General features: G+C 38.6%; 1 protein-coding gene across 7 annotated transcripts in view; it reads left to right on the plus strand.

Annotated features, from left to right (window-relative positions):
• The window catches only part of LOC111604631 (organic cation transporter protein), a 26295-nt gene continuing 9905 nt past the window's right edge, over positions 1 to 16390 (plus strand). For 3 of the 7 annotated variants that reach the window (XR_002751763.2, XR_002751762.2, XM_023322762.2), the window contains exons 1-5: positions 1 to 715; positions 13608 to 13999; positions 14084 to 14354; positions 14906 to 15173; positions 15496 to 15787. Coding sequence is in view for 5 of the 7 variants with exons in the window: in XM_023322762.2 (XP_023178530.2) it covers positions 589 to 715; positions 13608 to 13999; positions 14084 to 14354; positions 14906 to 15173; positions 15496 to 15787 (1350 nt within the window). In the remaining 2 variants the exon portion in view is untranslated. Of the gene's footprint in view, positions 716 to 3625; positions 3853 to 4487; positions 4928 to 13429; positions 13507 to 13607; positions 14000 to 14083; positions 14355 to 14905; positions 15174 to 15495; positions 15788 to 16390 lie in introns of those variants that run through there. The other 4 variants (XM_023322763.2, XM_023322766.2, XM_023322768.2 and 1 more) reach the window with 4 other exon arrangements.

Genomic DNA, 16390 nt, shown 5'->3' on the forward strand with positions numbered 1-16390 from the left:
GTCAGTTGGCCGCTGTCCGTTGCACAGTTCGCACGTTGCGCTAAAATAAAAAACAACTACAACGGCGACAATTCTCGTAAATAAATGGCTAAAAATATTCAAACAGTAACAGACCAAAAAATAATAAAAAAAAATAAGTACAAGCAACGCCCCAATCGATTCAGTTTGCAAAAACTAATAAAGTAAGTCCCAACAAATGCCAACACGTTTGCCCAATTTGGAATATGCAGTGCGGGTAATTGAAACGTGATATATGTGGGATAAGTGCGCAATCCTAACTGCAGCAACTTTTAGCCAAGTGCTTCCGATTAGGTGTCGTGACGTATGTGTATGTGGAGGGCTTTAAATATAGAGCAACACACTAGTCGCCTAGTTGCCAGTAGCTAGCAAGTCGCATGGTCAAGTGCCGGTGATAAGCGTGCCCGCTGCCGATAAGACGGGGGCGCCAAGTCGTAAAAACAAATTTAAATCAAAGCTCACATTTAGCATTTTGCGTATAATATAAACAATAACAATTAGTTAAGGTCCATATACATGTTGAATTCTACACAACAAAAGAACGAAAAACAATAACAAAGCGCGCTCAAAATGCCAAAACGTCAAAGCGCTGCTAGCTTAACCCATGACATCGCAGCTGGCATGGAACGGGAACTTGAACTAGAATTGGAACTGGAGCTGGAGCGGCCGCTGCTGTCGTCGAAGGAGCATGCCAAAAGTGAGTACCACACACGCGCCATTACCTAGGCACTGGGCTATTAAACCAGTTAAGTTGGTCAAGCAAAACAAACTGGCACACACCCAAAGACACATACACACTCGCACACACTGGTCTTAGCCATAAATCAGTGACATTTGCACACTGCAAGCGGAGCCCGCTTATGAAGCTTAACTGTGCTGCAAGCGGTTCGCTTTTTGTTCTAATCAAATGCGAATACGAAATATTTGCCATTTAATTTATGAAAATCGAGTAGCGCCCAGAAATCAAATTAGCATATGCACACGCGCACACACACCCATCCATACGTATAGCGCCATGCAGAATCTTAATCAATGCCTCATCTCGAGCTGCGCATTCATTTACATTAACAAAAAGCAGCGAAAAGAATTGTTATTTATTTAAGTGTTAATCATTAATAAGCACAAAGCGGCTCGCATTCGATCTGCAAAAACAATATCAAAGTGTATTCAATGATAATACAAATACGCGCCAAAGGCAAAATCAGATTTTATCGCATGCAACTTTTTCTAGCATGCGAGAAATTTTGCGGACAAACTTAGATAAAATATAAGTTGTAATTTTTAGATAGTAATTATAACTATTAGATATTCAAAAATGAATCACATTTATTTTGAATACACTCACTTTGTCTGATAAGAATGTACAACATTAAAATTTATGTATAATTCTGCACGTAATACATGTTTTGATAAATATTTTTTTATGTCGCCGTCGTTTCCGTGCGCACAACTAAATGTTGTATAAATAACAATTACTTGCCGATCAGCGGATCAAAGAATATTTTGGTATTTAACACATATTCGAATTTAATGAACATTCTGGCTTTTTTTGTTGACCAACTTAATATATATTATTAACATTTGAAACTCGCTTATGAGCCATTATCACAATTGAATATTCGTCATTCAGATGTCTTACTCAATTAGCGACACTCAAAGCTAAACACAGTCTCCCCTTTGTTCGTGGATTGCACGAATAACAATAAATAAATAAAAGCGCTTCTTACAAAGTTGTCACTGTTTTGTTTCGTGTAAATATTAGTTCAACAGTATAAGATATAAGGCCTATTTAACAAACGTACTTACGACACTGAGAAAATGAGTCTGCCATAAATAATTGCAAATGCTCATGTATATATATAATGATGAATCTTAGAAAAAGACTATTTTTCTTAATGTTAAGGACATCAAAATTAGCTCTATAAACAACATAATGTCTATATAAATTTATTATTTTTGACCTTTGCTACTTTGTGCGTATAAAGTGCCTGACATACATAAAGAATGACCCTTATTACTCAGCTGAATGTAATAAAGTTTAATATGTTTAATCACGTTTATGTATTTATATTTCTGTGTTTCTCTTTGCTTCCGCCTTTGCCATAGTTTTAACATAACACATGAAAATTCCCATTAAGCAATCATCATACTCATCATCAGCAATACTCACCCAAAAAAAAAAACAGACCCACAACAAATAACAATAACAAAAATGTCAACAAATTGTCAGCATTTTTTTGATGATCTCTATCAAGCAAATTGTCACTGAGTGTTGTCGCCCAGCGATCGGTGCTGGCCACGTGCCGGCTAATGCCAAATAGACTGTAACTATAATTATAGAGAGAGAGAGACCCATAGCATTGACTATTCTAAATTTCAACTACACACATCTGCGTCGACATCTGTTGCTGAGCTGCCAGCTTCAGCTACTAACTAGATGCGACTTTGAGGCGGAACGATTTACTCTTATGAATATTGATTTATTTTTAGTGCATAATATATTAAATAAAAGCATGTGCTCTTGACAACTGACTAGAGACCCTTTCTATTCAACAAAAGTAAAAACTTGTTGCGCTTTGTTTAGCTTTGTGTAAATAGCAAGGTAATAGCTTGATAGGACCTTCAAGAGTTCTTACTACTTTTGTTTAATAAATAGTGAACTACAATTTCTTTAACTCATATACGATTTTTTTAAAACAAAAATAATTGCTATATTTGAATTATATCTCAAACTTGTATTTGGTTTTCTATATACAGCTGTCTTCAAAGTACTTAGTTGAAAACTGATATTCATATTTTTAATTAAAATTTGTTAAAGCATAATTTTTCATAAAATAAATATGAAAACTAGCATACATGAGTAAATCTAACACTAAAGCTAGCGGGCTGTAAGCTAACTGCAGGGTATAGGTTTTTTGAGTAAAACGATGCCGGCGATTAAGTAACAACAGCAACAGTTTTTCGCGCCAAGCGAAGCGAGCTAAGAGAGAGCAGAATCGAAGAGAACGAAAAATGAAGAGAGAGCCCGCAACTGGTGCAGTAACAGCAGCAGCAGCTGTTAGACAGAACGTCGACGTCGACGTCGACCGCCAAAGAATGGTCTTAGCGCAGCATCAGCCACCCCACAGCAGCCCCCACAGCAATTGGCGCTTTCGCTATCGACGGCGTTAACGTAGCCACCAGCGCTGCTGGCGCTGCACAGTGGGCCAAATACATATTCGCACTATAAAAATATAAAATAATATAAAGAAGGCAAAAATAAATTTTGATGTTTAGTAAATAAATTGATTTATAATTTCTTATATTGAAAGTGATGCTAAGATGATTTCTTTAATGTGGTATAAAATACACAACTATTTTCATCTAAAGAAATAATAAATCAATATTTGGAATTATGAGAAATAGTATTCAATTAACAAAGCTCTATAAATATCTCGTTATGAAAAGAAATTAAAGCATTCTAAATATTAGCTTAACTTGGCGAAAACGGAAATTCGATTTCAACTGACAGAAGTGGACGATGGACCACAGTACTTAGTCGTTGCGTGCAGGAGCAAAAGTTATAAAAGTTCTTCGCAATTCGCACGAGCGCTCAGTTGCTCTCGGTCATTCGTTGTGGTTGTGTGAACTTGTGCCGCAGCATCATCAGCAGCAGCAACAGCAGCAACAGCAACGACAACGACAACGACAAGCACAACAGTAGCGGACAGAGACGACATTGTCGCCATCGTTGTCGCCATCGCCATCGACATCGCCATAGAGAATTAGAATCATAAGAAGCAACAGCAGGAAGAGTTTTTTCGTGTGAGCAGCCAAAGACAAAACGTTTTGTGGGTGCGTGAGTGCGCATAGTATAAAATTAAATAAATAAATTAAACAACAGCGGCAACAGCAAAAGCGACAATAACAACAACAAATGCGAGCTAGGCAACAATATTGTTATATGCATATTCACCCAGACATACATATACAGATATGTGCCAATATAGAAATACTTATACTTATAGTATTTGTTGTTTTTATTATAAGTAATATACAGAAGGCGACCCGGTAATGTTTGGACAACTATGACGAGACTTGCTGTTAAATAGAGCATAGTAGACAGCCCACACATTCAGCAACAATATCAACAACAGCATCAATAATAATATAAGCACTTTGTTTTTGGTCAAGAGCCATAAGTTAATAATTTTATATATATATATATATATATATTTATTCCCCCCATTACTTTATTACTAGCAAAAAGTAATTGTTTAAGTCTTAAATTGCTTGTTGTTGATAATTTTATTTTATTGTTGTCTCGCTTGCATTTGTTTTCCAACGTGCAATTTGCTGTCGTTTAAGCGAAGCGCGCGCAAATATTTCGTTTGTCACACCACGCGGCGTATGAGTAACAAATACGAAATTGATTCTCTCGCGCCCGCTCTCAAGCATTCATTAACAAAATCCGCAATTACAAATTACAGTTGTATTTACGATTCAAGAACATTGCGACTGCAACACGCAACACGCAGCGCACATAGAACTCAACAAAAAATAAATAACAACAATTTTGTCTCGGACTACGCCTCGTATGCGTAATGTTATAAACGATGCAAAACGCTTAAGTCGTGAAAGGCTCATTATACAGCAAGAACAACAAGAACGATACGGGACAGTTGGTTCTGTGTCAGTTTCCGTTTAGTGCGCTTTTAAAAATTGATCAAAAACGCAGCGAGCAGTGAAACGCGACAAGGCGGGCAACGGATTTCCGCGCCAAGGCATCGAAACAACAGCAGTAGGAAGCAGGGTAAGGAAATCAGGCAGGCAGAAGCAGTAGCGCAGCATCATTGTAGTACCAACTGTGCAGCAGAACGCGTTTCTGGATTAGCCCAAGTCTAGGAGCAACAACAGCAAGAGCAATAAGGTAAGCTCATTACGAGACACTGCCAACATCTCCATGTTGACAACAGCAACAGCAACAGCAACAGCAACGGCAGCAGCAGCAAACAGCATTGTGTCCTGTCGCTGTCCTGCCCCTTAGCCTTAGAAGGGCTCCTGATGCTTGCATGGCCCGCGGATATACCGCCAGCGATGTTTGCTTTGCTTTTGTTTATTTATTTGCTGTTTGTCTGTTTGTCTGTCCGTCTGTTTTTCTATTTTATTTGGTCTCTTTCTGCGTGTGTGTGTGTGTGCATTAGAGCAAATAGCGCCAGCAAAAATAACAACAGGAACAACAATAAGGATAACAACGACAACAAATAACAACAATGACTTTATCTTGACAGATTGCAGAGCAGCTGCCTGAACTCGTGTCCACATATATACAAACATTTTTGTATATTTTCTGTATATATCATATATACACTTTGAATGCCACATACAAATAAAAAATGTTACGGCTACTTGCAATCGCAAGTCTCATAAATGGATCCTCTGGAACTATTTGATTTATCCACCTTTGTCTCTACTATTATAACCGAATTGTATCAAAGTATATTGAAATATTTCAACAAAACTATGATATGTATATATATATATATATACGATATTCTGCTTCATCATTTGTTATCATTGAAGTATCTAGTCATTTTTATTGTATCGCGATGATAAGACCTCTTCGAAAATAAGCAAAGTGGTCCAATAATACGTCGGCACTCTTTACGTGTTCTTTAATGGTATTAAGCAAAAGAATTATAAAAATTAGAATATAAACTTTACAGTTATTCTTACTATAAACATTTTCAGGCTATTGCTCCACATAAAGCTTCAGATATCTGACCTAACATAAATTATTTTAACACAATTTCATTGGCAAAAAAATGTTGTTTATATTTTTATCGGCTTAGTAAACAGTTGCGAAATAATCATAGTACTATGAAGTCTAATTTTACATCAAGGTTAAAATCTGGGAATACATTTTATCAAATAATTTATGGCTGGGCACATTCGTTTAGCATTTCAATTGTTTTTTATTAAAAAGGAGAATATGTTTTTGATTAAATATATTAAATATATATATTTTATTTTACTTTAAAAAATTATCACAAGTCGAAACTATTTATACTTTAGAGCTGTTCTCTTTATAGGGGCTTTTTAATTTAACTCAACTGTTTTTTTCAGAAGAATCGTTTCTGACGTTACAAGCGTAATAAAAATATCCAATTTGTTCAGTTTTTTGAACGTCAAGCATAGATAAGAGATAGTGTTAAAAGATTTGTAAGGCTTATTTTCTTTACCAGAAAAAGTTACAAACATAAAATAACTAAAACCAAACATGTCATAAAATGTTCTCTACTAGTCAGCAAATATTAAAGGCTTAGTTGCCCGCCACAAAACGCCAAGGGCAGCTGCAAAAATGCCCAAGTCCTCTTTTATGCATGCAGCCAATTGGAATTGGAATTTGAGTCTTAACAATGCATGCAAAAAAAAAAAAGAAAATGAATCAAACAGAGACACAAACATTGCTGGCAATCACCTGGCGCCGGTTGTCGTTGCCTCCAGCCATCGAGTCATCCATTCAGTCACTCAGTCATCGATGTTGGGTTATGCTAATGGCGGAAGCTGTACCTCGACATCGACTGATTGGAAGCGTATGAAAGTAGCAAATCAGTGCGCACTTTGAAATGGAAATTGTAATCAAAAGGCGCTCACAATGTGGCAGGGGGCAGTGGGCGGTTTAGCAAGGGCCAAAGGCAAGTAGATATTAAGGACATGGGGATGTCTGTGCTTGTATGTTGGCGGACTATCGCTGCTTAGCTGGCTAAATTTGAAATTGCTAAACGATTTGCTATTCGATTAAGAAGACAACAGCTGGAAGGGCAGCTGGCTACATGGAAGCGTTAACAACAGCCACCCAAATAAATCGAAATGGAAATAGATTTGCAAATTCATGTTCGCAACAATGGATACTCATACATATATTAAAAAAATAACATAAAAATACGAAAATAAGGATGCTGGTGGATACTCATGGATATCCATAGTACTGATGACCTACATTTTGTTAGCCCAGCTAAAAAAAAATAGAATATGTATAAATTCTTGCCAGGCACAAGGGAGCTGGCGTATCTGTTAGTCTGCTTATAACAAATGCGAATATCATGAAGCCAGTCCGCCAGGCAGCTGGACAGCAGACGATGGAAGGAATTCTGTAAGGACCCTTCAATGTGGCACGACAATGGCAACGAACTAGTTCGAGCTGCGGACAGAACGGATCTGCCAATATTGCAATGCACACTCAGATACATTTTCCCATTTTGTTGTTATTGTGAAAATTAAATTTTTTTTGCAAACATTGCCAGCAGGTAAAGATACACAATGGAAACATTTGCATAATATATCAACATATTTTGCAGTTTACTGCCAAACAGAAATACGCCCACCTCATTAATTCTGCGAAAATGTAAATCTTTGTAAATGCCTCACAATTGATTTGATTTCATTTGAGTTTCGAATGTGTGAGTGTTATGGGTGTGTAGGCCTGTGTGTGCCTTTCTATTCAATCATTTGGCATTGTAAATATCTCTCGTACTTATTTTATGACAGTTGTTGACGAAATTGCTAAGCCGATTTCAATTTGCGGCTATCAAAGACGGCAGGAAGTGAGTCCTTCCGATAAATGTGTGGCCCATAAAATTAGTTACGTCCCAGTTGCAAATGGCCCCTTGGAAATTTGATATTTGCGTTTTATATACATTAAGTATACGTTTGAACTATGAATACAAAGGGCAAATGCAAAATAACATATTATTTTCTGACAAACAGCAGCAAGGGCACAATTGAATATATTCTTGAGAAATCTATTTTTAAATAGCATCTGTAATTCTGTTTACGAATTAGATATGATTAGATATAGATTATATCCTATCATATAATTTTTTACAAATAAAATTATTTAATTATATTAAACTTGGGAATTTTTTTTCAATCTTTAAATTTGTTTGAATTTGTTCGAATTTCAATTTCGCTTTCTTCTTATGCCGACATGAGCTATGATTGGAATTTCTGAAAGTAATTAAATTTTATCGTGTTGAATTTAAATCTTTTGTTCGATTTCCCTCTTGAACTTTGCACATTTCGACGCAAGTTCATTAAATCGCCAAATAGCTCGCAGTTTATATTTTGCCTTTATATATAACTGAACAATTTACGTGCAGATTTACTGAATGATTAGTCGCAATAGTTTGCAATAAATCTTTGGCAATTTATAGCTAGCCCAAATTGTAGTACAGCTACTATATGTGCGGCCTTTTTTGTTTTATTCGCATTTACTGTTTCGTTTACTTTGTGTATTTATGTGTCTAAATGCCAAAATCAATAACATTAATTGCTAGGCGTGAAATGTTAAATCCAGCACGTACATCGCTTGCATAAAAAGTTAATTGTTTTAATTTATAGCGCATAAAGGCATTAGCCTATATAAATCCATTTGAAAAAGAACGTAAATTACGCAAATATTATGAAAAAGAATTGTAAATGCATATACGGTCTGTGCAAATGTGTTGAACGAACCGAAGTCAGAGCCGGTGCCGGCGCCGTGCAGTGCATTCGTTGAATGAATGTTCACATGTTACTCATAGGCCGCAAAATTTATTTTTTTTATTCGACCTGTCACGTCGCGACATTTGTGGATGTTGCTGTTGCAAGTAGACAGAGAAGTGACGAGCCAGACAGCCCAGACGACAGATTGACCACCGCACAGAGATGAGCTGTCATCCGGCTAAATCTTAGTCGGCCTCTGGATGCAGCGAAAGCTCTTTACGCTGAAGAGCTGATAATACTACTAAGATATATAGTCGAATATGCAAGTGTGTGGACAGATAACAATATCTACTAGTATTACCCACTTGGCAGCATTCTACAATTCATATGCAAATGCTTGGCTTGCGTGCTGAGGTAGTTGCAGTGGCAATGCATAATAAACAAATCCTTTAAATTTGCAAATTGGCTGGCAACGTCATTAAGCGTCCTCTCTTTAACATCATCATCACTGTACATTGTCAACGTCATCATTAGCATAGCCATTATCATTATCATTAACATCTCATAGTCATAGGATGAAAGTGAATGCACTTTTATATGCATGGCTGCTAATTACAGCGACAGCTTGTCTATCTCTCAGTCTTTCAGCCAGCCTCCCCTGCTGCGATTGTCGCCACGTTTCCCCAGAGCTAAACGATTTCTTTTGTATGAAATTATTTAGCACATTTCTCGCTTATTGTGGCGCTTATAATTTCTATTATTTTTTTTTATAATTTACGCTCGCTGTTTTTGTCACTTTTGGTTGCGGCAATGCATATAAGTGCACCTAATTGCGGTTGCTTGCAAAAGAGCCTGATACTGTTTACTATGCAAATTTGGGTTAGCGTTAAACTGTTTAATTTAGGTAATTTTGCTACTATTGGGGTCAACGCATGACACAAGGTAACTTTTTGTATTATTTTCTATTATTTTAGCAACATAATTCTTGTTCAAATTTCTGTTTTTTTTTTTTTTAAATATAAATTCATTTGGTTTAATGCGATTAGATTCCGAATTTAACTGTATCTAAAAATATATTTCCAAAATGTTCAATCTAATAGTTCAGTTTATAAATCATACGCTCCGGCTTCTGGCAAAATTGTGAATTTTTTTAATTTGACTACATAATAATATAGAAGACTCAGGCACAATAGAGCTAAAAAAATAACTATCATATTAACAGCATTTTTATTCAACATTCTTTTGATGATAAAGAAATTAACTGCAAGACAATGTGTAATAATTTCAAGTACATATCGTATTTGGATACTATAGCCTTATAACCTGATGCATACAAAGATAATTCATAATTGAACTATGTAAATTTGAGCAGAGTTTTTAATATGGTTTATTGTGAGAGGTTTCTCAGCGCTCAATTAATTAGAAACGGCCGTTATTTCAGCTTTTAATTAATTATACATATGAATAAACCTAGACGATGATGTTGTTGCGGACGGCGCCGTTGGTGGATCGGCTTGGACCTAGGCTTTGAATGCTGGCATTGACTTTTCAATTGAAACAAATCATTATTTGAGCATCGTATATATCTTTTTCAATTGACCGAGCCATGAGCGATGAGCAAAGTCAGCTAACGCTAGCTGTTGGAGCGTGTCAAAAGATCGCACCCAAATGCATCCGTATCAGATATCACAAAGCTATCATTGCTGACTTTCAATGCATAAATATGTATTTTTTATGATCGGAATATGCATAGATTAATTTTTTTTACTATGTGATAGTAATTAGAAAATCGACATGGTCCATTGCAGCCATATTTGCATAGTGTGGAATATGACGAAAGTGTATGCCCAGTTTGTAAACAAAATCTTTAGGGGCAATCAGCTAACAAATTGGCAGCGAAAACCAGATCGCCCGATTAATGCAAACTACGTCACAGCGCCAACGCTAAATATATCTTGCTATTCGCTAAAAGTTAGTTGAATATATCAAATGCCTGTGACTTACACTTGGGATCTGAAATAAATAAGTGCTGCAGTTCGTTGATATATGGCAATAGTAATTCAACAATTTATCTATAGACTGATCTTTAGAAATCAATTCCATTGCATTTAACAATCAGTCTTATTGAATTCCTGAAAAAAATTTTAATTACTATACATTTGTTAAAAGGTAATTGGAATTTATTGAAAGAATGCAATTAGAAAGTACATCTAGCTGATTTAATATATCTGTGAGGTAGTGTACAGTGGAATCTAGTAACTAGCTCTACATGAACTAAAGATTTTTATGTTTTATCAGTTTGTAGTTTGTTTTTTTTTTTTCATTTTATGTTTCTTACAATATAAATAATATGTCTCAAATTTTTTATCATCATTTGAGTATTTAAATATTAAGAATTTCTGACTATAAATAAGCCGAATTTCTTAACAATTTATAGAGTATTTCGGCTGCGACCATTCAATACAATTCATTTGATATTTTGTATTTTTTTGTAATATATTAATTGGAATATTCAATTAAAATCAACCTGTAGATTTTATTTTGCATAACACGGGTATTGTGTTGATGAAAACGGAGGCTGGCCTGGTACTGGGTTGGTTGATCTATTAGGTTGCTTGGTCAGTTAGTTGGGCGACAGCTGCAAAATGCAATTAGTGTTATTTTCAGCGTGGCGTAAGATTGCGTATACGCCATATGTGCCCGCCTGATGCGAATAAGTTGAAGGTAAAATTGTAATGGCGACGACGTAGTTTATAGCATTGAGACTCAGTCGCCGACACACATTGGCTCTGCATCGCTCGCCTCCCTTCAGCAGCCCTCTACAGCCCTATCCAGCCTGCTGCGTGCGACGACCTTCAGGCAATGCCTGTCCATGGGTGCTAACTATGTTGTCAACGGCAATGCCAACAAACGAACATTTACTACTTGTTGTTGGTGTTGGTCTTCTTCTTACCCATACGACTCCACTAACCGAAAAGGCAGCGCACTGCAGGCACAGACAGCTTTTATATATGTGTATGTGTATGTGTAAGTTACAGCTGCAACGCGTGGCGTCTATGAAATTGATAATTAATTATCCGGCCAGCCTGGCAGTTCACATTGCGCCTTGTTTATGCAGCCATACCCAGTCGGCGGGCCAACCTCAATCCCTAGCAGGCAACCCTGGCTTGCAGCTTTTCGCGTATACGCTTCGCTTATTGTGTTTACAAGTGCGTGAAAATTTGCGCTTAACTGCTTATCACGTGCGGCATGCGGCATGCGGCATGTGGCCACTGGCCACACATGGAAAAACAGTGACTGAGGCAGAGAGTACAAGAGCGGCAGAGAGAAAGAGACAAACATCCGCAAAGCTGTGGCATACATATGCACAATGCTAATTTAAGCCGTGTTGAATGCAGCAGGAAAAGTAATGTGCATTTTCGCTTGAATTATGCGGTAATATGGACAGAATCAGAATCATTTCAGAAGTGAGCATCATCATAGTCATCAGAACTGTAGGAAAACTAATTTTTAATTTTATTGAAACTTTAAAGTTTATTCAACATATCGAAGAAGCCTTAACGACCTTATCAAGCTAACGAACTTAAAATATTAAAATGTTTTCTAAGAAGAAGGGAGCATCGCACTCACTAAACTCATTATCTATATATTATTAAATTCGGCTTGCTTAACAAACTCTAACAGTAGTAGTAGTAACAAGGTGCAGAAATCGAGTGAGGCACTGTTGCCCTAATCTAATTGCCGCTATTCTAATTGCTTTCATTAACATATTCACTAGATTCAATATGTCTGTGCCAGCCTTTGGTTACATTGCTTTCCTATTTCAATAATGACGCCCATATAAATACTTAATTATATTGAGAAAATGTGAAATTGATTTCATTTGACGTGCAGCAAAGTGCTTAATTATAGGACTGGCAGGCAGACAGGCCCGATGAGAAGTTGGCAAAGGATTAATGCAGCTAAGAGAAGGCAGCTCAGTGAGATTTAAGTCAAACTTTATTTCTTTGTATTGTATTAGTTAGTTGTTGGCTTGGATATTGTTACCTCTGGCTTTATAGGGGTAGTCAGCCACTGGCTGAGCTGGCAAATCCCTAACAAAGCCAATGCGCTGACCGCATTGAAAGAAAAGCCACTAACAGAATACAAAAAAAAAGTTGAACTAGCCAACTGAGAAAAGGACACGAACCTGATGGCAGACCGGCCCTTCGTGCCCCACCCAATGCAATTACATTAAATCTTAGCTATTATTCTTGTTCTTTTACTTTGTATTTGTGTGTGCACACACAACTTTTGCTGGTGGCTCGGATCGGACTTTGGCCGGCTGTGGTTAATCGCCCACGATGTGATTGAATTCCATCGAACGCAGGTTACGAGCTGTGGGCAAGGGGTGGAAGCTTGGGCCAATCGGGGGAAATGTTGCGGATTCGCGTAATAAATGAAATAGAGTCTCCTTTGCTGCTTGACTTGGCTGCACTCGGCTTCAGCCTGCCCGCTTGCCTGTTTCTGAGAGGCTGACTTGGTTTATGGCCAGCACTGGCCACTGGCCACTAGCCACTTAACTAATTGCGCCTTTGTGTGCGCCTGACACGCGCCATAAAATTAATTTGAATGCTCTTTTCCATTGAGCATAATCAACATGTGCGTGCAACCTGACAATCCCTAAGGTAAACACTGAAATCGCAAGTGCTTACGATCTAGCAGAGATCAGAACTCTTAATTCGAGAAAATGTTGAAAGTTACGTTAGATCAGGGTTGAGGTATTTGAAGTAATACGATGACAAATACTTTTTAAATTTATTTGTAGCTAGAAATGTGCTTTTAAACATACATTAAGTCTGAATTAAGATCAATAATCAAAAAGTCATATTTCTACTCTCTAAAGCCAGCTTTAAATGGCATTTTATAAGTGTATTTAATAATCTAAGCAAATTTATCTTAGTTGGAATGCAAGCAAGAAATTTGCGGTTAGGCAGTTCTACAGCATATTTACCTGTTACTATATAAAAATGATGGTCTGATGTGAGTTAGTTAAGTTAAAAGAGCTCCCAGCAAAATATAAAAATAATGTGCATATCCAACGCAAGTCATAAAACATGTTTTATTTTTTGCTAACTTTGCAGTTCCTTTGTGCGTCATGCACGACACAGCCGGCAAACCGTCCCCTATAACCACGCCCACACAGTCGCCGATGGCGGCGGCGGAGCCCGGAACAGGGCCAGCTGACGATGAGGATGAGACCGATGTGATTGGCGATCTAATGGGTCACTATGGCAAGTGGCAGCTGCTAATGACAGTGCTGCTGTCGCTTTTCCAGGTGCCAAACACCTTTCACATATCCTCGTCCGTCTACCAGGCGGCCAACAAGGAGTTCTGGTGCCAGCGTCCACCACATCTGCAGCAATTGCCCGTCGATGTTTGGCGTAATCTGAGCAGCTCCCACGACAATTGTCATATGCGCGCTGGCATCGATTGGAGCCAGCTGAGCAACGAGACGTTGCCCGCACAGATGGAGGTAAGCAGAGGGTGGCCATGCATGAAATCTCATTTAAATCCACAACCAGCCATGGGTAACTAACGCCTTTATCGCGCCTTGCAGCAACAGGCGGCGTCAGCAGCAGCAGCAGACTCTGCCAACGACGGGAAGCTGATTGCCTGCAACAGCTGGGAGTATGCGACAGACGACAATGTCGGCAACACTTGGACCTCGCAGTGGGATCTGGTGTGTGACAAGGAGCATTTGAAAAATGTAGCCGAGATGTTCTTTCTACTTGGCGTTGCAACAGGTGGCATTATTTCCGGCTACCTCTCTGACAAGTTTGGTCGCAAAACAATGCTCTTCATATCGGCCGTGCTGCAGACCATATTCGGTAAGTGGGCCAGCCACATAACAATTCACCCACAACCCTACACTATCGACAGCAACATCATCATCGCTTTCGTTGGCACATAATTTTCCTGCCGCAGTGACCTTTACTGCCAGCTCTCACACACACACACACACAGACTCAGCGACAGACACACGGAAGTGACATTGGCAATTGCCGCCAGTGTCCCCTTTTGACTTTGAACTTGGCATTGGCAACGGGGTCAACGTTAAGTGGGTGCTGCTGCTGCATCTGCGACATTTGCCTGCTTTGCTGGCCTTGTTGATTAAATCACGTTCAATGTAATTGGAATTTGCATGCAAAAGGACATTCCCAATACGCCATAGGCACGAGTTGGCCAGCAACGTGTAGCCTCACACAGTATTTTGTGCACTTTGCCAATCAATTTTTGAATTGCACATTTTTAAAAGTGTTTTAATTTTAGGACTAGAGGACACTTTGTCAAATTGTTAAAAAATAAATAATTAATTAATTAAAATACAAATAATTTCAATTACATAATTACTAATCTTTTTCCCCATTCATTGTTTTAGGCCTCTGGCTGTATTTCTGCAGTTCCTTTGAACTATACTTAACTCTTCGAGCCCTTTTAGGACTCGTCTCCGTCTCGGTAACCTACTCGGGCCTCATTTTGGCAATCGAATATGTGGATGGCAAGTGGCGGACCATAGCCGGCATGTACAACCTGTTCCCACTGCCAATATCGTATATGATCATCTCTGGACTAGCTTATTTGACGCAAGACTATCAAAGTCTGCAGCTGTGCATCGGTATTCCGGGCATTTTCCTTTGTTTTCTCTGGTAAGGTCAATTAATTTCATCATATTTCTAGCTGGATCAAAGGTAAACAAACGTAGGCGCGTGAAAGGTGTAAATTGCCCATAAAATACCGAGTACACACACACAATAAATAAAATATTATGTGTGCGTCTGTGTATGTGCGGCGCATTGATCATTATATTGGCTGAGCAATAGACGGCAAATAAAGAACAAACTGCGCGTGGGTGTCCCAATTATAAACATCCACATACACACACATATATACGCGACGTCTCGGACTAGACGAGGAGGTGTCTAATTTATGAGTGTGAAACTGAAACTGTCGGGTTTTTCTTTTTGACAGGTTTGTGGTGCCGGAATCACCGCGCTGGCTGCTGGTCAAGGGTCGTATTGAGGAAGTCAGACGCATCATTGAAGCGGCGGCCGTTTTCAATGGACGGCAACTGCCCCCGGACTACCAGCTGACGCCGCCTACGCAGGAGAGTAGCTCACAAGACTTCACGTATCTGTTCCGGTCCAGCTACTTGAGGCGCATCTCCATCTGTTTTCTGTGCATTTGGTTCACCATGAACCTGGTCTACTACGGTATTATCTTGAATATGAGCTCGTTCGGTGGCAATGTCTACTTGAATTCGGTAAGTCGACATCATTTTACATGAGTGCTAAGTGGGAATTTACGCATCGAGGCGCCGCTTGATTTCACTTGATTTAAGCGCATTATGAAAGTCTGCTCCAGCCCCGAAATTTCCTCAGTAACTTACTTAATTCAAATTGTTTCCATCAAACATCAAGTCTCAATTTTCTAGTGACAAGTGCGTTGCGTACACATTTAACATTTAACAAGTGCTAAGTGCCCGCCCAGTCCAGATCTGTCCGCTAATTGGATCTGTCATTCTCTTTACTATGCCTGTGTGTATGTGTGTGTGAGTGTCATGTCAACGTGCCACGTCCAAGGCAGACGCTCGGTCAAAAGGACAGGCAACTGTGTTTACTATCAAATTATGATGTTACTTACAAGAGCTCCAAATAAATGCTGCTTGGGGGTGTTGCTGCTCGTGGTGCACAAATCACCCTCCGGCCCCACCCCCACCCCCATCTCCCCTCTCTCTCTTCCTGCCAAATGTTAAGCATCATGTGCGGAATTTGGCGACGCGCCAATGGCAAATGTTGCATGAAAAAGATTTTTGAGAAACTAAAACAAAACTTTTTAAGCTGTCTGCTGTTGGTGAAATTAATAA

This window comes from Drosophila hydei, unplaced genomic scaffold (assembly GCF_003285905.1).
Source record: "Drosophila hydei strain 15085-1641.00,03,60 unplaced genomic scaffold, DhydRS2 tig00000063-arrow-pilon, whole genome shotgun sequence".
Lineage (NCBI taxonomy): Eukaryota > Metazoa > Arthropoda > Insecta > Diptera > Drosophilidae > Drosophila > Drosophila hydei.